Below are 23,005 nucleotides of genomic sequence, written 5' to 3' on the forward strand. Positions count from 1 at the left end.
ATAGACTGCTCTCCTTGAAAACGGAACACACACACAAAAAGGGCTATTAGAGAATATCCAAAGTAGGTTAATAAAACTACTATGACACCGCTACCTGTCATGCCTACAGTAAAGTGTATTTGCCAAATCTAAGTATCATTAAAACAAAAGTTGATGCCATGTTTAAAAGGATGTCCTTCATAAAGCAGTATTTCAGTAGTTACTGATTTGACCTCTGTACCCCAAAACAAAATATCATAGCAGTATTATAGAATCATAGAATGTATTGTGTTGGAAGGGACCTCTAAAGGTCATCTAGTCCATTACAGATGTAACATTAAGAATCATGAAAGTTTATTCACTGTCTCAGAAAAATTAGCAGTGGCATGCTAAACTAATAAAGCAGAAAGAGGATTGCTATGCAAGCCAATAGCAATGCAAAATACTACTAATAACAGTAATGCAAACTAATAGTATTTTAACAGTCTGTTAGGAGTGTTGAGTTCACACTGTCTTTCCAGCAATCAGGCTGAAAATTTTTGAAATTTTTGTTATGGATGAGGTTTCAGAGGGGAAAGAGCACTGCATGTGCATCTTACCCCTCCTCTCTGTTGTGCAAGGATGAGTTAAAACAAAAACAAAAAGCCCAAATTTGGGCCTTGAAGCCAATGTCTACTGTAGAAAGCAACTCAGTGCAACAGCAGCAGACTGCAGAGTGAAAGGCCAGGTGCTGAGGAGGCAACAGGTATCCTGTACGCTTTCTGGTGGATTTTCTTCCATATAGCCTGAATGCTCCTTGATGGTTGGAGTGCTTTGCATGCTGCCCTTGAGAACCTGTTCTGCTTTAGCTTGTGTGAAAGAAATTCACTTTACATGTTCCCATACCCAAGTGCAGCAAATTGAGAGAGTCAGGAGGTTCACTTCAAAAGCTTGCTCCTCATCTGAACGAAAATGTTAATATGGGGGCATCTTTATTGTATACATCACTTTCAGAAAAGTCAGTATGAATGTTATGCATCGCCCAAAACATTAAATTTAGCCCTCACACAAGGTAAAATTAAGAATGTATGCAAATATTTTACAAAACGGTGGGTTTGTAATATCTTTTTAAATCCTAAATGAAACACCCTGTTGTTTTATTTTTATTGCCAGTTTGACATGAACATTTCATGTGCAAGTGTATTTTCTGAGTATATAAATAGCTACATTTCAAATAGGGCTCAAAAGTGTAGCTGCAGGTGATTCACTGAGAAGGAAAGGAGTACTTACAATACACTCAAAAATACAGTTGTCTGATAGGTGCACACAAAAGAAGGTTCATCCACATACAAAAGACCTCTTGAAGACATTACAGTCATCTTCAAATTGTTACTTCATGGTTTGGAACTCCCCTCAGATGCTGGAAAACAGGAAGCATCTGTCAGACAGGCAAACAGACTCTGTGTAAACTGAGTGTACACTGATTTTACTCCCATTGCTTTTCAACTACGTGTTAACTCCAGACTCGTAAGTTGGAGTTTCTCAAACGCCTTCTCCTTTTTTAACCTTTAAACCTCTATGATCATGAAGCATTACAAAGTAATGAAATGGTTCATAATTTGTGCACTGTATTATTTTCTTCTACATATTACTAAAAACTTTGTTTCTTCTTTGCCATAAAATACATTACTTCCAGCTGCTTGATCTAAAAACACATCAGTATTAAGGAAGTGTCCTTTTGTTTTTACCAGCTTGGTAATGGCTCATAACAGTTTTCCCTTCAAACTTTGTCCATGGAAGGAAAAAGAGAGGAACATTGCTTATATCTTCAAAACTATTGTGTGAAGTTTTATATATATGTACATATGCATATATATGGAACCAGTAATTGCTATGCTTTTTATCTCAGCTTTCTCAGATTTATTCTCCAGAAAGCATAATCAAGTAGTGAAAAAAAAATGATCAACACCCTTTCAGAGAACAGAGAACAGTGTTGCTTTCCTTTTTGCTTCCTCTGAATTTCTATTGAAATGTCTATATTTTATCTGGGTTTAAATATTGATTTTTAAACTAGACGTTTAGAGAACTTTTATGGATGTTTGGAAAACTATCATGACATCATAGTCTATCAAAGAAGTATTACAAATCTGTGATCTGGACTCTTGATACAGAGGGGAAAATACTCCAAAATGGTGGTGTTACTGCTTGGAGAAGGCATCAAGACCAACATTTATAGGAAGAGGCTCAGATGGACCTCTAGTAGGAACCTATGACAGGACTGAGAGAAACTTCATCATCCACCATCAGCTAGGAATGAAGACAGGATCTGGAGAAGGCAGCTAGAAACTGAGAGGATATTTCTTATGACAGTTTTGCTATTAGTTATTCAGAAATCACGGATATCTTCACAAGTAAATATCTCACTTGACAGACATAATGTAGTCTAATCACTCCAGTAGGTGAAAGGTCAGCCAGGAGCTCTCTTGGGGAGGACACAGAGGAGTAAAAGTAGGCCCAATGAAGAGAAGGAGTGAAATACTGAGAAGCCTTTCTGATGTGAGCAGCTTTCCAGGTGTGACTTTTAGCAGTATCCCAGAACATCCAGCTCTGCAGTGCTTTGCAATCCTTGTTTGATCACTTAAGTATGATTGATAGCATCAATGAAAAGTAGATCATTTCACAGCACTTTTCCATCTAGCAGGGAGGTCCTTCATGCATCAAGTAATCCCTGGGTCTGCAGGAGCTTGTACAAGATCAGCAGCACATTTAATTTCTGCACATCCTCATTATGCCCCTTACACTCTTGTGTTTATATGGAGGGTAGGGAAGGAAAAGGTGGGAGGAAGCAGAGTAGTCCTTCTGAACTATCAGCAAGATTATGGGAGGATTTTATTGTATCCCACAGGTGCTAGAAATCAAGGTAGGGCTGCTAGTGAGTGCTCAGGAAGCACAAATGAAGCAAGAAGCACCAAGAAGGAGTGGATAGAGCAAAAAAACTCCTCAGAAGGAAACTCGGTTGCTCTGGGTCAATGGACAATACCTTTTCTTTACAAACAGCACCCCAAAATGGTTTGGGTAAATCCCTGAAGCTCCATTAGATTTGAACACAAGCTGCAATTGCAACAATCTCCTGAGCGAAGTTCAATGAACAGAGAAAACTCACCTACAACTCTCATTACTTTAAGATCACTTCCATTTGGGTCTTTTTCTGTGGTGCAACTCTGCACAACCTTTAGGAGCTGTCTAGTTGCTACAAGTGAGTAGTCTGGAGTGCACAAGAAGCTGGGAGGGGACACAGCTGGGAGAGCTGACCAAAGCTGACCAAAGGGATTTTCCACAACATATGACACCATGTTCAGCATATAAAGCTGGGGGAAGAAGGAGGAAGGGAGGGGATGTTTGAAGTCATGGTGTTTGTCTTCCCAGGTAACTGTTATGGGTGATGGAGCCCTGCTCTCCTGGAGGTGGCTGAACTCCTGCCTGCTGATGGGGAGTGGTGAATGAACTACTTGTTTTGCTGTGCTTGTGTGCGTGGCTTTTGCTTTACCTATTAAACTGTCTTTATCTCAGCCCATGAGTTTCTCACTTTTACCCATCTGATTCTCTCCCCCATCCCACCAGGGGGAAGTGGGCGAGCAGCTGTGTGGGGCTTAGTTGCCAGCTGGGGTTAAACCATGACAGTCCTCCTTGGCATCCCGCGTGTGGCTTGAAGAGTTCAAGGTAATGACGGATTTCATTGGAATCTGCCAGATATTTATCACTGTTATTGCTGTTTGGCTATTAGTCATCAGGCTTCTGTGCTTGCCGTGGGCCTTGCTTGCCTTAAAGGGTGTCCCAGTCTAGTGTTCATTAGTGGCTGCTTTCTGCTTTTGCTGCTTGCTGTACTGTTGCACTGCTTATCACCTTACTCTGCTGTGCCTGGGAACACTTTGATAACAGCAGTGGTGGTGCACCTGGGCTGGCAAGTGGCCTGCTGGTCCCTAGGAAAAGCCTCCCCATCTGTCTCAGGCGTGGAACTTCTCAGAATAGCTCCCAGGCTCTGCTCCTGCTCGCCGTGCCCCTCTCCCTGCCTCTGCACTCTCAGGGCTTCTCCAGCTGACCAGGTTGCTCTCAGGGAAGGGAACCTTCCTCCCTTTCTTCATAGCTTTCACCAAGTCCTGAGTGCAGTGGCCAGGACAGTGCACAGGAATATTTGGGGACCTTCAGCCTTTCTATATGAAACCGTGGTGTCTCCCCAAAATCCACAGAACTTGCTCAGTTTATTGAGTGACAGCAAACAGAATAGTCTGCTATGAGTTTTTTTTTCCTTTGCGATGCTTATAGGATGGCTTCTCAGTGGCCATGGCACAGTGGATGACACAGCTGGGGTATGGCCTGGAAACATTGGTTTGGGCTTATATAGTCAGAATTCTGCATCTGTGCTAGTTTTAATCCCTATAGTTTGTAGTCCCTAGAGAGGAACCTCAATTTTGTCAGAACATCCTTTGGCAGATCTATTCCCCCCTTGTGATGACAGTGCTCCCTGCAGGAGGAAGCCCTGTGAGTCTCCTTCCCTCGGAGCCCAGTGTGCCCATCTTACCTTCATGCCGTAGCCCTCCACAGCAGCATCTGCCTTCCCTGCATCTGTGGTGAGCACAGTGACAATGTCCCAGCCCAGGTCTCTGTGTGCTGCTGCCAGGGCTCCAGCCACCTGCACCCACAGATCTGGGAGGAGGGAAGCCAAGAAGTCATCCTCATGGGACTCTGTACCCAGAGGCACTCCAGGGAGGTTGTTTTCTTTCTTGCATTGTGATGCTGAGCATTGATGTCTGCCTGTTCCTTTATTCACCCTCAGTCACAGTACCCCAAACCTCAGGTTAGCTCCTTGGGGTGATCTCACTGGAAGATATGTTTTTCTGGTCCTTCAGGCGCAGGGGGGGTGGAAAGGTGTTTTTTCTTTGTAGCACGCCTATGTTTTTCAGAATATTCCACAAACCTCTGACACCAGAATGGAGCAGAGTGTTCCAGAAAGATGGTAGCAGTATAATGAATGGATGAATTATAACATGTCTGCCTTTACTTGTCTGTGTATCTGAGGATCCTCTGCCTCCTTTTTGATTAAACCTTTCATTGGGAACTCATGCTCAGGTGGTAGTACAACAGGACCCCAGATCTCCTCCAGTGTCTTTGCTCTACCAGTGTCCTGTCTTCTTCTGTCCATTCTTTGTTCCAAGACATACAATACTACATTTGGCCATATCCAAATGTGGGGTTTGTGCCCAGTTTACTGAGCATAGCAGAGTCTTCTGTGCACCTCCCCCTAACTGATTCAGGCTACCACCATCTTTTCATGTTATACAAAACCAGCACAAGCCTTTCACAGGAATGGGCAGCAGATTCTTTTGAGATTAAACCTAAAATCACCCATTATTAGCTGAAAAAAAGTTGGAGTGTACATGGAGTAGCATGGGGAATGTTTGTTTTCTTCCTCTGCAGATGTGAAGCCTAATGGTGTATTCTTAGTGGTCAGTGTACATTGGCTGGTGATTTTCAGTGTTCCCTTCATAGCTTCATAAGGCAGGAGCCTAGAATTAACAGGGTTTTGAAATGCACAGTAAGATTTTTCCCTTTGCATTTCAATTCCTTCAGGTTTTGAAGGACTCAGCTGGTGAGTCTTGTGGCTAACAAAGGCAGGCTTGAGAAAGCTGCTGACTACAGACACTTTTAAAACCCAGCCTGAGAAGTTCGCTCTCCACTGAAGACCTGTATCTGTAATAAATTTCATCCATGCCAACACTTGGAGATGTTCATGTTTAGTCTAATCTAATCTTAAAAGTCAGTAAAATATTTTTCTGTAGGTTCTTGGATCCAGCTCATATCACTTGTAGCACATGATCTGTATTTGGTTTTGAAGACTTTATCCTTTTCTCAAAATCAAAAATAAAGGATCTAAAATTGCATCTGCAGCAAAATGCTCAGAGAGGATAAATAGCCAGATATATACACAGACATACGCACAAAACCTCTGTTTTTCTTTGATGTCCCTAATACAAATGCCAACCAGGGGCTATCTCGCTTACTTTTACGAAATAAATATGTGAAATCAGAGCCCAAGGCAGGTGTGTTATCAACCAGTGATTTCCTGTTGTGTTCGCTGAAGCTACAAAGAGCACGATAACAAGAAAGGAATAAAATCCAGGTTGTAATACAAGCCTGAACAGCATATTGATGCCAGTAAGAGTGTGGGTTTTTTCCTTTATTTTATTAAGATATATATGAAATTGTTAGGTTAGTCACTGATTCCACAGAAAACCAATGAGCACTGTCTGGCTTCACGTGGCTATCCAGCCAAAGGCTCTTTGCAGAGGTGACATCTTCCCTGCTCTCCAGCCAGCTCTGTGCTCCAACTTCCACACCAATCTCTTTCACCATTTGTCAGCAAATTTACCACCTCCCCTCTTTTCTCCCACTCCTGCTTTTACCCACACTCTAAGGCAGATTAGAGACAAACCCTCCACACTAAAGAAACAACAGCCTTCCCTCCATATGAACTGAATCATTCGTCCCCATGCTCTCAGCCAGGTGGATTACAAATTTGATCTCTCTGACCTGGTGCTCAGATTTCTCTTTCTCTTTCCTCTTTTGCCATGGTGAGGTGCTAACATCCTCACTTTTGGGTGAAAACTGAGAGCAGGTACCTCTTTGAAACCATTTTTGCAAAGGCTGCATGGGAGAGTTTGGATTCTGCACAGGACTGGTCTGCTTCTGCTGTCCCCATCCATCCCGTGTTGTCAGACCATCCGACAGCTATCTCTGGTTGTGTCTGCAGCATCCAATGGCGTGAGCAGCCACGAGGCTCACACAGGCAGCACAAGGGGACGACTGGCAGGGTGGCCAAGCCCTGAGGCAGTATGTGCGTGGCCAGTGGCAGCTGGGCCAGCGTCCCCTGTACCAGCCGGAGCCTCCAGAGTGGCCTCAGGGTGGCCTCTGAGCTCTGTGACACACGGGACAAGCACGTCCTCTGGGCCCTGCCCCTCCTCGGATTCGTGCAGGCAGGGCAGCTCTGGCTGCCTCCCGCCGGCGCCTGCTCTGAGCGAGGGTCTCCTGCTCTCCTCTCTCCTGAACACACGTGGCCCTCACGAACCATCCTCACGCTCCCCCTTTGCACAAGGCCCTTAGTCTGCTCGGTCCGTGGACCCAGGGCACGCACTTCTCACGTTTCTCCACCTTAAGGCATTTCTGCCATGAGAAGGATTTTCTGTACATTTGTGTTGTGGTGGGGGTAGGAACAAGAACTGTCACGAGCACCTTAAGGAGCTTGTCATGAAGTCTAACACTAGCTGCAATGTTTTGGGGAGTACTGCAGTGCTGGGAAGGGGAAAGCTGGTGCTAGCAGCCTAAACTGGATCACAGTCCCTTCCCAACCTCTTTACTGGAGTATCCATTTAATATACAGCTCTCATGGTTGCAAATTGCAAATCGAGTTTCTCATGAATAAATATTAGCAAAGGCAAAAAGAGATTTTTAGCATAGAGTTAAAATCATGGGAACAGCTGAGTTTGTGAAACTTTCACCCTGTCATGATGTGGATCCATCCTGTCAGAAGTCACAGTGGACATTTAAGCACACCATCCATTTGGTGTAGTAAGAGCTACTCTAGCACTGGGAACAGTGTCCAAAGAGAACCAGATTCTTGAAAGAAATCCCCCAGGTTTTCAACAAGATCTTTTTATGATTGCTGGATCCCAAGGTACGCCCAGGCTGTGATTCCTACAGTTCAGGGGCATGGAAAAGGAGACAAAAGCAAGTGATCACTTTGGTTGTAGATTTTTTAGTCTGGAACAATTGGCTGATTTGTACCAGCTGGTTATATAATATTTTGTATAGTATTATATTAAGATTTATTATATCATGTATGATGTGTATTATGTTATTAGAATAACAGTGACTCCTTAGAGCTATTTCCACAAGCTGGAGTTTCTTATGATCTTGGGATATCATTCTGTAGCCAGAAATAGCTGAAGTACAAAGCAGACCTAGGCATCCCCAACCTTTAATGAGCTCTGTTTCCCTCCTGAAAAATACACGTTGCCTCCCCCATGACAGGGCTGTGTGAACCAAACTGGCTATTTGGCTGTCCCTTCTGGTTGTTTTTTTTTTTTTGCCACCATAGGTTTGAAAAAGCCCACGGTGTATGCTGTCCAGAATATGGTCTCACTGAGAACACTTGCAAATATTATCTCCATCTGTGGTGAGAGAGAACTTTGAGTATGATTTCTTCTGTGCTATTTTGAACACACATCAGTTTATGGTAATACTCATTAATTACTACTGAAAATTTTATTTGAAGAATACTGATTCACAAATACTACATAGGACATGGCCAGTCATCAGGCGCATAAGCAACGTTTTAATGGCTGGTTTTTTACATTAAAATCAAAGTGAGATGGATACATGAGAGCCAAGGATGCTAAATTACATCAGTGTTTCCTGGACATCCTAGTAAATCTTAATGTTGAGTTCCTGGGTAAGTGGGGCAGAAATCCATAAAGTGAGTTTCTGTAGAAAAAGAAAAGACATAAAAATAATGAACAACTTTATGTTAACTTAAAAAAAGACCAGCTCAAAACAGAGAATAAGGGAAACTTGAGCTTAGACCTTCATGATTCCCTTAACCTCATCTGATAGGCAAAACTGACTTGACGACAGTATGTATTTTCTACTGCTGTATCGAATTCAACATCCCTTTTAGATATTCAGGAACAGTTTAAAATTAATTAATAGTATGAATTAAATATGAAATTATAAATACAATACCTGTCCTGCTCTCTTTCTCTTTCTGTTCAGTGTAAAATAACATGTATTTTATGCTACTTCCATAATTTCCATTTTCAGCACTTCATCAGTTTTATCTTTAGGTTTCAGAATTAATAATAATTAAAATGCACGATATCCATTCACACTTCTTAGCTGTATTCTTTAGCTATTTTCTACTCTAACAGTCTATGCTTAGATCACTTATTCAAAGTATGTAATATTTTCATCTCTCATCAGAAACAGTTTTCCACCACTACTCGGTAAGCAGGAATTCCACTTCTTGGATAATTTGCCTTTTAGTCAAATATAGGGCTAGATCCAGACAAAAATACTGCAGCCCTATCCAAATGCTAATGCAAAAGCTCCAGGCAGCCAGAAAGCACTGCATGGACATTGGGAACCTCCTTGCACTTCCCAGCAGAGGATGCAAGTGGAAGAAAAAGGAGAACCCTTCCTATGCCCGGGTCACTTTGTTATCAGCACAAGCCTGGGCAACAGAAATGCTCTTCCAACATCCCTGCTGCAGTTACAGTACAGGTCCTGTGGCTCTGAGGGTATGCTACTCCAGGGGAAAAAATTATAGGAGACTCCTAATAACAGGAAGATTCTGTGATATTACAAATGTTGGATCAGAGTAGAGCTGCATGAATCAAAGAGAAAGAAGTGGCTTATTACTAAGCAAACTGCTTCTATTTATATACAAAGAGCTATCGCTCAGTTATACATTTCAGCACTGCCTTCAGGCAAGTTTGCGTTCCATAAAGCAAAAGCAATATGGTAAAAGTTGCTTTCTACTACATCCCTTCAAACAGTATGGTCTCTGTGCCTGTTAAACTATTATACAGTGTGTAATCTCATTAAGCCTGTGAGAAAGTGGCATTTGCCCTTTAGATCTTATTATTTTTTTTAATTACATAGAGTGTGAGTTTTCAAGATCTCAACCCAAGATGCTAGTGCTTTTTTTTTTTAACAGTAAAACATGAGAGGATTATAGGTAATGACATTGCAACACCTTTACAAGAATGGTGGGAGAGGTTTGACTGAATCTTTTAGAATTATAAAAGAAATATATTTAGCTGGATTAAATAATGTAAATTTTGTGCAATTTTGGACCTTCCCTACTACAGCATCTCTTTTCTCCATTATTTGAAGTAGTTCTGAAGTCACTACTTAAATCAAATTTTAAGTGATACTTTCGTGACCAGCTTTTTAGTCTTTCTCAATCGTCTTTTTATGCAATGCTGTTAGGATGCAGTTATCTTCTGGATTTCTGTGATTGGTATCTTCAAGCACATAGCAATGGAATGTTTTCTTTATCCTGCCACATTTATGTTGCTTTCAGCTTACTTAGAGGCAGTTTGGCTGTTAAACAATTTCTTCCCATGAGGCAGTACTGATTACACATATTTATGACATCGTCTCTGGAAGTGAGTTTTTTACGATTCTTCAAGGCAGAAATTTATTCTCAGCAATTTTCTTCCTTTACAGATTCCTTCAGTAGAATAAATGTTAGAATCGGGTGCATATGATGGGGATCACACCTTGGTGGCAGATAAACACAAATCATTAAGCTGAGTGGGTGGAGTCACATAGGATGTGGCATCCATTGCTTGTTGCTTCAGCTGTCTGTGGCTGAATGATGAGTTAATGGTATCGTACAGTGCTAGTACTGGGAGTTCCCTACATGCAGACCAGTGCTGAGATATGAGTACTACATCTCATACAAAGTGTGCACAACCCACTTCAACTGGTGACAGTTATGGGACAAGTGACCAGAGCAAAGGAAGTTTACTCAGTGTTGCTCCTTTTGTCTACTCTCCCGTGGAAAAGGAAATTTGGACCACAGAAGCTGTTGCAGATGGGTGTTTAGGGATGTTCCATGTGCTCCCTCTGTGGAGTCTCCTTGCTGGTGCTAGAGGAGCACTGCAGAAGCAAGTCATGCATTTTGATCTGGGACACTGAAGTTGGACTCGTTAAGATACTTAAACTGTAACTGTTGTCTCTCTGTAGTGATAGTTTCCTTAGGAACACAACGGAACAGCAGAGATTTGCCCTTCCTTCCTCTGAAAGTAGGAAGGCACCCATTAGAGGCAGATATACTGTAATTATTTTTTGGCACTAAGTAATTGCAAGAGAAAACATCTATGACTTATTTTCAGCCACTGATAAATAACTTGGACAGGTCCTCTCATTTTATCAGAATGATAATAATGCCCCTAAAACTGCTAACATTTCTCCCAGTATGTGGAGCTGTGTCTTCTTTCCATTATTTAATTAGTTTAAAAACTTGTATAAATGGTAGACGTAAAGTAGAAGAGAGAGTATGTGTAATAGCAAAGATTAAAGTTTCCTAAAATAGCTCTTGCTTTTTTCCTCCTCTAAAACTCAGACTATTGTATCAAAAATTGGGGTCTGTTTATATTTGAAAATGTGAAGGGGTGTGGATAAGAAACTGTTCCAGTTGTTCTTTGACTGTCTCCCTTTCCCCAAGGTTTTTCATAACAGCTCAGTGCATCTCTTACCCCACTCAGCTCAAAAGTGAAAGCATCTCCACGGATGGCTCTTCCATTCAGAACAACAGAATGAGGTCTGAGTTTCAGGCCAAGAATTGTAATTTTGTTGTATTTCAGACTGTCAGCTCCTCGGTAGCCATTTTTAAGTATTTCTGTCTTCAGATTTCTCTAGAAAAAGCCACAGAGAAAATTTTAGGACCACAAGAACTCTTTAGAGGTGACTTAATGCATAATGTTACTGTTACAGTCTCGTTTGTCAATGAACCCAGAGAATGTCTTCCAAAGTAGACATTCAAGTCTGAGATGGTAAGGAAAAACAAAAGTCACATTAATTTTCACATAAGAAACTTTTTGTGTACGATTATAAACTAACAAAGTAAGAAACAGAATAGCATTTACAATATTCATTTGGAATCTTCTTAGACGTGTTTTCTACTTGTAACCAATGCAGATTTGGTTCTTGTACCCATTTACAGTGTACAGTAGCATATGCAAAGCCAAAATCCAGATGCAGAGATTCAATTAGTGACCTTAAGGCAGATTTAATTAACATCCACAACTAACTGCTTTAAACCGTTAACATCTTCCACAAGCATCAACTACTAGGTATTTTGCCCCTATTTTATGTCCCACATCTCCACAGCTCCTGCTAGAAATCTCTTTGACATATGTCCAAGCTTTAAGGACACTGAAGAAACACCATACTTCCACAGAGCTTTGTTTGTTGTACTTTTTCTTCACTATATTTTATGTAGTATTACCATACTTCTTATTTACCATATTTAGGGACGTATCAAGAGGACATACAAAGTAATTAAGCAAATGCATTTGGATCACCAGCAACAGTAATTTCCCATGCAAGCAATGAAGAGGAATCATTGCATTTGTTATGTGATCAAAGTTGTTAAGGAAATAAAGATGAATTACACTGCTCAGGAAATGATGAATTGCTATGCAATCATGACTTTTTAAAAATATGCCACGGAGAAACCCATGATGGAACCTTTTGCATAAATTAGCTTATGTTATTTCAATGGTGCATGGTAGGAGGGGAGCAGAAGCTGGATCACAGTATTTGTAACTTAGGGCTGTGCTTAGACTACTTATTTCAGGCATCCACACTAAAAATAAGTGCTAATCCCCAGCACACTGATTTAAACTGTCAAAATAAGGAATGTTGGCTAGTATGGAGCAAATTGGGAGAGGCCACTAAAAGAATTTATTAGGGTACTTACACGTGGTGTTTTCTCCCCATTGGCAGAGCCCCACCATAAGAGGAGGTTCAATATAGAGAGACCGCCTCCCTGTGGTGGTTTATTGCTGTCTTGGGTGTGGCTAAGCAGGAGAGCTAGCTCAAGGTGGCCACAGAGACCAAATAAACTCAGTGTGATAGTGAACTCAGTAATTACAACTGTATTGATATAAATAAGGTTGCACTCAAGCTCTGAGGCCCTGACCCAGGACCTCTGCAGTAGACACCATTGTCCCTCTGACCAAGGTCTAGAACAGAAGGTCCTGGGGAGGCAGGGAGTTGGTGGTCCAGGGGAATGAGTGACCCTCTCCTCCCTCAGCATCTAGGAGTAAAAGCAATTGTCCAGGACGGTCCTGAGTTCTCATCAGAGGGAGGGAACAGATTGGACCAGTTTTAGGAGGCACTTCCTTTAAGGCTATTCAGTCACCTAGTGGTTAGCATATGCTTTCAGAAGCTCCCGTTTCCTTGAGCAAGTCTTCCTGTCACCATCCCTCTCATGTAGTCTGGACTCACTTGTTAAAGACTGAGCACATCTGCCTTCTCTGCCACCTCTGGGACAGAGGCAGAGTTCGTGGCTCTCCTCATCCCTGAAGCACAGCGATCTTACACATCTGTCTCATGTATTTTTCTAGACTAGTAGTCTTAGTATGTGGAGCACTTTGACTTGGAGCATTTTGACTTAGGTCACTTAGCCATTATGCATGTCAAACTGGAGGAGTCAAATGAATTAAAGTACCAACCACAGAGAGACTGTGCCACAGAGCAGGCAGCTTGAATCATTCTCTGAGATTTAAGTGCATGCACTAGTCTTGAATTCTTCTCTGGACTTCTGAGTTGTTTAAAAGAAAATGTAAATGAGAGGGTCTAATCCTGCAGCTCTTACTTGCACAACACTGTGCTGGGTTCTGAGTAAACACTGTGATGTCAGACCTTATTGGTAAATCTCTTAGGGAAAAAAATTGCATGTTCTCCTAAGACCAGGTATGATTAAATTATTCATCCACAAGTTTTTAAGAGTATAGAAATGTGCAAAAAGTGCCAAGACTTTCATACGTTTCTTGTATCTCTACAATTTGCTATTTGAAATGGATTGTTTTCTTTATAAATACATAATAAAAAATCCACATTAGACATTATTACAATGCAGATAGGGACTTCAGTCATGGATTTACAGGCAGAAGTCAAATATGAGCAATGATAAATGGAAGTGCCAGTGAATCAACAATCTAATTTGCACAGATCAGAATTTAATATAAAACTGGATATTGTTTTTCTGTAGCCTTTCTGCAGTGAATTACTATACACAGACTACAGAAAGAAGAAATTATGGTTCTTCCTTTTTGCTGTTGAAGTATACTTTTTTCAAATAAGGTTTTTTTTTTTTTTTAAGTAAATCAAGCACAAGATAAATTAAAAAGAAAATGTAAAGTCTAGACATATGGTATTAGTTCCAGGAAAATATCTCATGACTTTACATAATAAACCCCATTTCTTAACCTGGATTGCTCTTGCTCCTGGAAGACATACATTCTAAGAGCAATATCATGATAGAGGTTAACACAATTTTATCTTTTGAATATTTTCTGTAAACTACTTTGGGGCTTTTAGGAGTAAACAGCAAGAAAATCATAGAATCACTTAGGTTGGAAAAAACCTTTAAGATCATTGAGTCCAACCATAAACCTAACACTACCACCAAATGCAACATCTACATGTCTTTTAGATACCTCCAGGGATAGTGTTTCAACCAGTTCCCTGGGCATCCTATCCCAGTGCTTCACAACTCTTTTGATTAAGACGGTCCATCCAATCTAAACCTCGCCTGGCACAACCTGAGGTCATTTCCTCTTGTCCTGTCCACTTATTACATGAAAGAAGAGACTGACTCCCACCTAGCTACAATCTCCTTTCAGGGAGTTGTAAAGAGCGAGAAGGTCTCCCCTCCCCTTTTCTGCAGACTAAGCAACCCCAGTTCCTTCAGCCACCCCTCCTAAGATTTGTGCTCTAGACCCTTCACCAGCTTTGTTGATCTTTGGACATGCTCTAGCACCTTGATGTCCTTCTTGTAGTGAGAGGCCCTAAACTGAACACAGTACTTGAGATGTGGCCTCTCCAGTGCCAAGTACAGGGGGACAATCACTTCCCTAGTTCTGCTGCCACACTGTTTCTAGAAAAAGCCAGGATGCTATTGGCCTTCTTGGCCACCTGGGCCCACTGCTGGCTCATAGTCAGCCAACAATTGACCAAACCCATGCCACAGTCTGCATACAATATCTCATTTCTTTCCCAAATACTAGAACTGTAGACAAAACACTATCTGCATAGATTATTGAAGTAGGTTAAAGGTTTTTTTTACAATAACTCCCACAACTTACTATTATATTCTTAATGTGAGCTTCTAGTAGATCTATTTTATAATATTTTTCTCATTTGTACCCTAGACTGCTGGGTTCTTCTGTTGAGCTTTCTGAGGATGTGTCAGTGCAGAAGTGAGTGCTGTGTGACATCAGTGCACTGACCCTGGGCTGATCTATTCCTGGGCTGCGTGGAGCACGGCGGGATCAGCACGGTGGGTTGCCGGTAGTGTGCTGAATTGCTCCGTGGGAGATCAACCATGGGAGCAACCTCTGTACTGTCAGACAAGGAAACACAAGCTGAAGAAGTGAGACTATATAATTCTCTGGGCCTCAAAATAAAAATGTCAAGTGATCAAAGTTAAAAAGTTGCTGGGAAATGCTGAAGAGAGGAATGTAGCCTTCTCCCACCCATCAGACTGAAAGTGCTCACAGAAGGAAGACAGGCAAAAGGTCCCTTATCCCCAGATGCAGTGGCTCAGGGGGAAAAAAAGAAAATCTGAGCTGAAAAAGTGCCTTTTCAGATGCACATGGCAGCAGGGACATGAATGATGTGACACTATGATACTCAGTGAAGCAAATACAAATAAACCTACAGCATCATAGTTGGGTTATTTTGAAGCTGTCTGTAAATTAAAGCATTAGGTACTCAGGTTTAAAGACTGAGCTATAAGAAAAAAGCTTTCAAGAGAAAAGTTAGACATCAGCACCTTCAATGGCTACACCAAAATCCAGCTACATGTATGTTTGTACGTTGTACCGTGTACATTGTTACTTACTTTGCTGAATGTATATTTAGCCAAGAAGTAGTTCTCCTTTTCAATAGTATCTGTCAAAACACAGAGCAGGGAAGGTTGGTATCAAAACAGGGAACAAAATCCATGAGCATTTCACATTAGTTGTTGTGAGTGGCTAATGTCAGGCTAAGATGACTTGTGGGTTATTTAATCTCTTCCTCTGGACTTCTTAGGTGATCTCAGGGGAACACAACATGAGTGATTGCCCTCTCTAGCAGACCAGCTGTTCCCAGTGTCACACCTTTCAAAACACTGACTTCAAGAGCACTCTGCTTTTCACCTCTAATGTTCAACTTAGGGTCAACTCTCCAGCTATTTCTAGCAGGAGTCAGTGCCATTTTACCACTGAAAAGGTGGCCTGAGGAGAGCCCTGTGTACAGACACTGCTTCACAGTGGAGGGCCAGGCTTACCGATTGAATCACCATCGTCCCAGAAGAGGGACCCAGACGCCTCTCCTTGTTCATCCAAGGCGATAACCAGCCCAAATGGATTCAGACGGCTGTTGACAAACGTGTTGAGAAGTGTCAGTGCAAACCTCTGGGCATTGTCCCTTCTAGGTTATTTAACAAAAAGTTCCGAACACAATTTACTGTAATTTTAAGGTTACAAAAAGGCCATGACAGACAAATGACAGCCATGTTCACCAAAAGGGCTCCTGAAATGATGATAAATTCTTTGCCTTGACTTGTCCCACTGAAGTGCTTATGTGGATTAAAGTTTCCCCTTCTTTAGTGGCTCTAATGTATGATAACTGGGCAGTCTGGGAGGCAACTGGTCACTAGAGCTACCTCACTGTGGTCTGGATTGGTTGCTGCACAGTGCTGTTCCCTTCCTTCCCTACTCACATTAGCTTCCGAGCATGGTTCAGGCTTAAAACCAGTATATTACCCATTGGCATGGGGAAATAATTTTCCTCAAAAGACATTTGAGCTTTGCCACCTTTCCGATGGCATTTGATAGATTCAACCAAGGAGAAGGGTTTTGCATTTTCCCCTTGCAGACATGTACTTTGACTGACTCACAGCAGATTGGCATGGCAGTAAGAGGTGCAAAAGCTTTTCTGAGTGTAATCACAGAGCCAGGAGTAGGTTTCAGCTGTGGAAACGATGACATGGGTCATCTCTGGGGTGAATTCTAATGCAACAGAGAAAAAACTGGGATAAAAATACTGTGCTTATCACCTGGGATGGCAGCTGGGAGTTGCAGATAGCATCTTTTCTGCACTTTCTTCTGACTGCTTTTTTGTCTCTCTGTGGGTCTGACCCACACCATGGTTGTTTGGGGACGGGCATAGATGACATTACCTCTTAGTAGTTGTTGTGGCTGGTGCCTGTTTGGGCAGGATGTAGCCTCCACGGATAAACAGAGGAATCTTGTTCAATGGAGCAGCCACAGTAATATATTTCTTCTTCCACGTACTTGGTACTTTAAGACCCTACCACAAAAATTAGTGCAGTTAAGAAAGCCAAAACCCGGGTACTCTACATTGTAACCACATACTGCTGAAAAAGAGACCAAGGGGTACATTTTCATCTCAATTACATTAGTGAAAATCTAAACAAAAAAGAGATTTCAAGGGTATTATTCCCATTTCTTTTTAAACATGAAAGATGATGTAGCCCCTGCAGTTATGCGTATGCATGAGAGAGAAGCATCATAATGAGAGACAGCTAATCATCTTTAAAAATGGTATCACTATTCCATATGTTGTGAAAAAAAAAGAGACACCCTCAGACACTGAGCAAAAACCAAAAGAAACTTTTGCTTCTTCTTTTTATGTGTATAGAGCCCATCACATTTCAGTTTAAGGTAAGTGATTCATAATCATTTAGGAATGTAAACTGTAGATTTTTAAGGACAAGCCTTCCCCTTTCAGAAAGTAATTACATCATTCAATGTGTGAAATTCATAGATGTGTAGACAAACAGCATTAAGTTCTGAGTGTCATTCCTTTCTGGCTTAATGCCTCAAAACCAGGTGTAGGCACGACTTATGTACCAAGCAGATAACAGGAAGGTTTTGCTTTTGCCCTCTGTAAATGCTAATATAACTCACAGTAAGTACCCAGCCTGGGTTTTGGATACGGACCATGTGTAATGGCAAGTCCATGCCGAATGCTGGGAGCTGCTGGGCTTTGCTAACCCTGGGGGCCTGCCCTGTATGCAGGGCAAGGGACATTGAGGCTGTTCCCCGTGCCCAGCCCAGCAAGGGGGATTTGAGGAGAACTAGAAGGAGAGCTGAACAAAATGCTCAACCTTGCCGTGCCACAGTCTTATGAAAAGACAAAAGGGAAATGGTTGGATGAACATCCATATGAAGACACCAGCCAAATGCTGAAGATGACCAAACATCTTTAAAAATAAGTCTGAATTTTCTCTGAGAGCATTTCTGTCCTGCCCACTCTTCTGCCAGTGTAGCTCAGCGTAGTTAACACAACAGTCTGATGCTCCTGGGATCACGTTTCCAAAAGCTCTTAGCATCAGCCTAACTACTCCTGCTGAAGCCAACACTGGTGCTGCAGATTGCAGCAGAGTGCAGTTAGGATGAATCTGAGCACTTTGCGAAATACAGTACTGGGGATGATGTCTGAAAGGTCAAAACTTGTAGTCCCTGAAACGAGAAGAGGCTGGTGTTTTCCAAAGAGCAGATTGTTCTTCATCTCTTGGAAGCATCTTTTGGAAGGGAGCCTTACCCTGCTCTCTAAATATGCCTTCTGTCAAAAGTGATGCATTTGTGCATCATTGTGTGTGGATCTGCATGCACAAAATGATTTGCAGCATTATTCTCAGGAGTACAACTCAGGTTTCTGTCTCTGTTTCTATGCAAGAAAGTGTATGGGTATAAGAACTAAAACATGCAGTAAGAGGGCTGAGAAAGAAGTCTGGACAGTTTCATGAAATTTATAGGCTGCTCTTGAAAAATTCCATTCTCTGTGTCTTAGAGCTTTACAAACCAAAAATAGAAAATAAAGCACTACTGAATGCTGTGTAATTTACTCTCCCAGCTAGCCTAGTGTGGACTTTTTGTGCTCTAGTTTTCTTAAACACAGATGCTGAGGTAAAAATACTGCTGAACACTGCTGAAAGTTATTTTGCTGGAATAGTACCAATTTACATTATGTGAAAAATATAAGAAACTGAATCTTAAAAATACATACGGTATAGTAGTCAAACCATGTTGCTTCGGGGAAGTATACGTCCACAGATCTTGCTCCCTGTAATGGTTATAAAGTGATTAAAGTTTTGTTTTGTTTTGTTTTGTTTTTTTACATTTCTGATATTAGATTAGCTTTATTATATTTGTGCATGGAAACATGTATGCTGAATATTCTAATAACATCAAATCTTGGATATTACAGCTGAGTTATTATCATAGCAGTGGACTAGTCCTGGCTAATCTATAATGCTGAACAAAAAAAAGCCTGTCCTGTTTGGGAGTTTTACTGCCATTCCATGGGATGAGTCAATGTCCTATGATTATTTTGATCTACTACATAGCTCTATGTCTTGCAAATGTAACTGGCTTATGTGCTCTCCTCTAACATCTGAGCAATCCCAGTGAGGTCTACAGCAGCCTTTGCAAGACAGGACTTCACATCTAATGATGGAGTGGGGAGACACCACTGCTCAGTGCCCCTTGTACCATTCCTGTTGCAGAAACAGGCAGAGAGTCAGGTATGGCAAGGAGGAAACACCTGATATTTGTCTTGCTGGCAATGATTTAATGTTGCAGATAAATAATAATAATAAAGTGCTACTAACTGCACAATTGCTGGACTTAGTTTTACAATATGCATTGTATTGTATTGCTGCAGGGATGAAATCACACTAAAGGCACTTTGAATTAATGACTCCTGGAAAAGCTGGAATCAAAACATACTTCCTTTTTTTTGGTCACAGCTTGCTTATTCTCACAGGTTAATTTTGATTCTCAACATAGATGTCTGCCTCTTTGCAGAATTATGGATTATCCCCAAAGTCTACCCCAGGGAGCAGGTGGAGCATGAAAAGTAAAGATGGAGGAGAAGAGATAAGGCAAAGTTACCATTTGACATCTTAGGGATTTTATATCTTCATTTATGTATATACATATCAACCAGTAGAAGGAGTAAGAAATAACTGATTTATTAGAGTATATAAAACTCACATTTGAATACAAGAATTCCTAAACTGGAAATTTGTCTGGTCCTGTGGCCTGTCTCCCTCAGTGGGCAGTGCTACATGTTTCAGGCAAAGTGTCCTAGTGCTGTAGTAAGGAAGGTTGTGGTGGTTTGCTCAGTCTGTTTAGATCTTACCATCTGCTTAACAAATAAATGTGGGCTTAATCTATTAAGTGCCTTGAAAACTTGAAGGAAAACCTCTATAAAGTCAAGATGCTGCTGTCTTCATATATTCTTTGCATTATTATGACAACCCTGGATATTCTGGTCTGCAGAGAAGTGTGCAACCACCATCTGACTCATGATGAGCTTTGCCTTCGTGACTCCCTAAATAACAACCCAGTGTGTAAGGCAGTTCCCCATTTTAATTTTGGTGAATGTCTCACTTGCTCATACCCTAGGACTCAAGTAGTGAAGGGACAGATGTCCCTGACCCAAAGAGAAAGCTGTCCCTGACTCGTCTGTCCCTGACTCATCCTCTCTAAACAAGTGGGTGCCATGGTGCAGTTTGAGGCTGTCACTGCTGGCCTGCAATGCCACAGTGAGGGGCTTGCAGCTCACCTCTGTCCCCTGCTCTGCTAGCTGGCACAAGCCCTGGCTGCCACCCCTCTCCCACCAAAGACCAAATAACGTGTTGCTTCCAAAGCTCTGCTTTTCCCCTCATAAGGCCACAGGCAACCAGCCTTCATTTCATGCTGCAGCCTCCAGAAAATCATGAGGAGCCCCTTATCTAAATCTTCTATCACTTTATATATCCTTCCAATGTTCCTTTCTGTTAATTTCTTTGCAGGAAGCCACACATGGCTTGTCACTCTCATTTTGTGGAAAGGTTTCTCACACATCTTTCATCATCTCACTGGTCTGAGACCCTGTGAAATCTCCTTGTTAGTCATCAGCTATCAGAAACCTGGGGGTGTCTGAAGATGAAGGACTGACAAATGAAATGCCTCAGTGGAGTTAGAACAGCTTTAGATGCAGGAATGAGAATTACATTTTAAATTCACAGAAGCACAAGAGTTGGTTAAAAAAAGGTAACTAGCAGTGGCCTGTTTATATGTTTGAACATCAGCAATGTCTAGGAAATGTATCAGATATTCTGGCAGCATGCTGATCCCAAACAGCTCTAGGAAACACCACATGCAAATATTTAGCTCTGCTCAGACATACCTTCCTGGTGCTGTCAGGAGTCAGTGGTGGGGCAAGGAGACAAATCCACCCTTGCTCCAGCTGAGCAGTGAGAGCCCTGACCCCAGCACCATGCTCAGCACAGCCATAGCAAAATGCTGGTTTGTAAACCTGCCCTATTAGCAGCTAACATTGTCACTGCCATTGCCGTAATGGCTGCGTTTGCCTCTGGTGCCTGGAAACTCCTATCACAGCCCTGGAGATGCTGCAGTTCCAAAATACTGTGGGTGAGTGACAATATGGAAACCAGTTTAGTATCTGCATGTTTCTTCCTAACTTGGGAATTACTGCTCTGTGTGTGTGTGTCCTTGGAGGGAGCTGTCAGCACAATCACAGGAGCATGCGAGGGGCAGCATCCAGCCTGTTTACATCCATGCAGCACTTGGAGCAGCAGGGAAATGCCCTCACTTTCATCCTCCCACCTTGTTTTGCCGAAGACCAGGCCCAACAAAAATGATAGCACCAGCAGGAAGAGAATCCAATACATGGACTGTATTGTAGACAAAAATGTTATGACATGAATGATCGCTGGGGGTACAAACAGGTCAACCAGCTGGTACATAAACGATGCCACCCCCAGTGATCCCACGAAAGATGTTACTCGGCCCACAAGAGGTGGTATGAACAGTGCACTGAGGTTTCCCATAGTTGACATGGGAAACAGCCAAACCAGTAAGGTAAATACATAAGAGAAAGGTGCCCACATGGCGACTCTCACCCGATCTGCCCGCGTTCACAAAGGTCTGACCAGCCTGGGGCCCAGCTCCAGGAGAGTCAGGAGGCCTGCCCTGAACCAGGAAGCTCTGGGGAGTGCACTCCACGGACAGACACTCCTGACTCCCTGCCAGTGGTCCCAGCTTTTATCCCCAAGCAGCCCCCTGACCTTTGTCAGCTCCCTGCGGGACCCCTGGGGCTCATTTCCCTTCGGGCTCTCCCTGCAGGGCCGGCCGCACCCTGGGGGGAAGCTATAAGGCAAACTCAGCACCTCTGGATGAAGGGCTGTGGGAATCACCCATATGGCAACCTTAATTCAGGGGCTTGGGGTTCAGACCCCAGCATTTCACACCTCAAGCACTGGGCAGCTCTGTACTGTCAGTGCTGCTCAGAAAGGCATTCTGCATGCTTTGACAGTAGAGGGAAGAAGGGGATGGATATGAGCAAACATGCTCTGAATGTCATCCAATGCCTTAAGCGCAGTTCATTTCTTTTATTCCAGTATGATGACATTTTTTAATTACAGTACTTGCCTCTTGAAGAACAGGAGCAATCATAAAAGCAGGTCCCCAAAGGAAGGCAGTATCTATTCCATGAGTCTGCTGATCAGAGGTAAATCTAGTGTTGAAAGTGAGATACTCAATGTTAGTTCACATTTTTACAGAACTTGCAGAATATTTTGATACTACTGACTGTGACAAGAAATCTGCTTCCTTGAGACATCCTTCAACAATGCCAAATATTTTTCCTGATTGAGGGAATGCCAAAAGCTAGGCAGAGATTCAGAAATTACAGTTGTATCTACCGTACTGGAGCAGACCAGAATCCTCACAAAATTCTGGAGCTGATTTTTCAGAATAGCAGCAATGGAAAACAACTAACTTAATTTCTCTCCACTGGGTTGAGACTTCAACGAGGAAGCCAAAGAGCAGGACAGAGGCAAGGACCAGGAGAGGGAACACAGAGGGGGGACACTACGCTCTAGGACCTAATGCATTTGTGAAAATCCCTTGGATTTGGTTTCCTGCACCTTTCACAGATTTCTGTTAGAAATCTTTTGCAGGACAAACAGAAAACAATGTTCGTACATATTGTGCTTTTCATCTGCCTTTCCTGAGTGAATGAAAACATGCAGAGTTCAGTCCATTTTGTTCAGTGCATTAAAGTAGTTTTGGATTCTGATCATGTTCTCCAGACTGCTTACAGTCCCATTCGCCTGGCATCATCTGCCAGCTTGGGAAGAGATCTCTATTCCACCATACACCAGCTAATGAAA

The 23,005-nt window shown here is 42.2% G+C and overlaps 1 protein-coding gene across 1 annotated transcript in view; it reads right to left on the reverse strand.

Moving 5' to 3' along the window:
- Positions 1 to 11,276: 11,276 nt before the first annotated feature.
- Positions 11,277 to 23,005, reverse strand: part of LOC103775533 (maltase-glucoamylase, intestinal-like) — a gene marked incomplete at both ends in the record, with an annotated part of 32,697 nt that continues 20,968 nt past the window's right edge. Inside the window, 5 exons of the mRNA XM_008942994.1 lie at positions 11,277 to 11,435; positions 15,653 to 15,702; positions 16,082 to 16,224; positions 16,976 to 17,106; positions 22,263 to 22,347. Of these exons, the coding sequence (XP_008941242.1) occupies positions 11,277 to 11,435; positions 15,653 to 15,702; positions 16,082 to 16,224; positions 16,976 to 17,106; positions 22,263 to 22,347 (568 nt within the window). The remainder of the gene's footprint in view (positions 11,436 to 15,652; positions 15,703 to 16,081; positions 16,225 to 16,975; positions 17,107 to 22,262; positions 22,348 to 23,005) is intronic.

This window comes from Merops nubicus, unplaced genomic scaffold (assembly GCF_000691845.1).
Source record: "Merops nubicus isolate BGI_N331 unplaced genomic scaffold, ASM69184v1 scaffold11996, whole genome shotgun sequence".
NCBI classification, from domain to species: domain Eukaryota; kingdom Metazoa; phylum Chordata; class Aves; order Coraciiformes; family Meropidae; genus Merops; species Merops nubicus.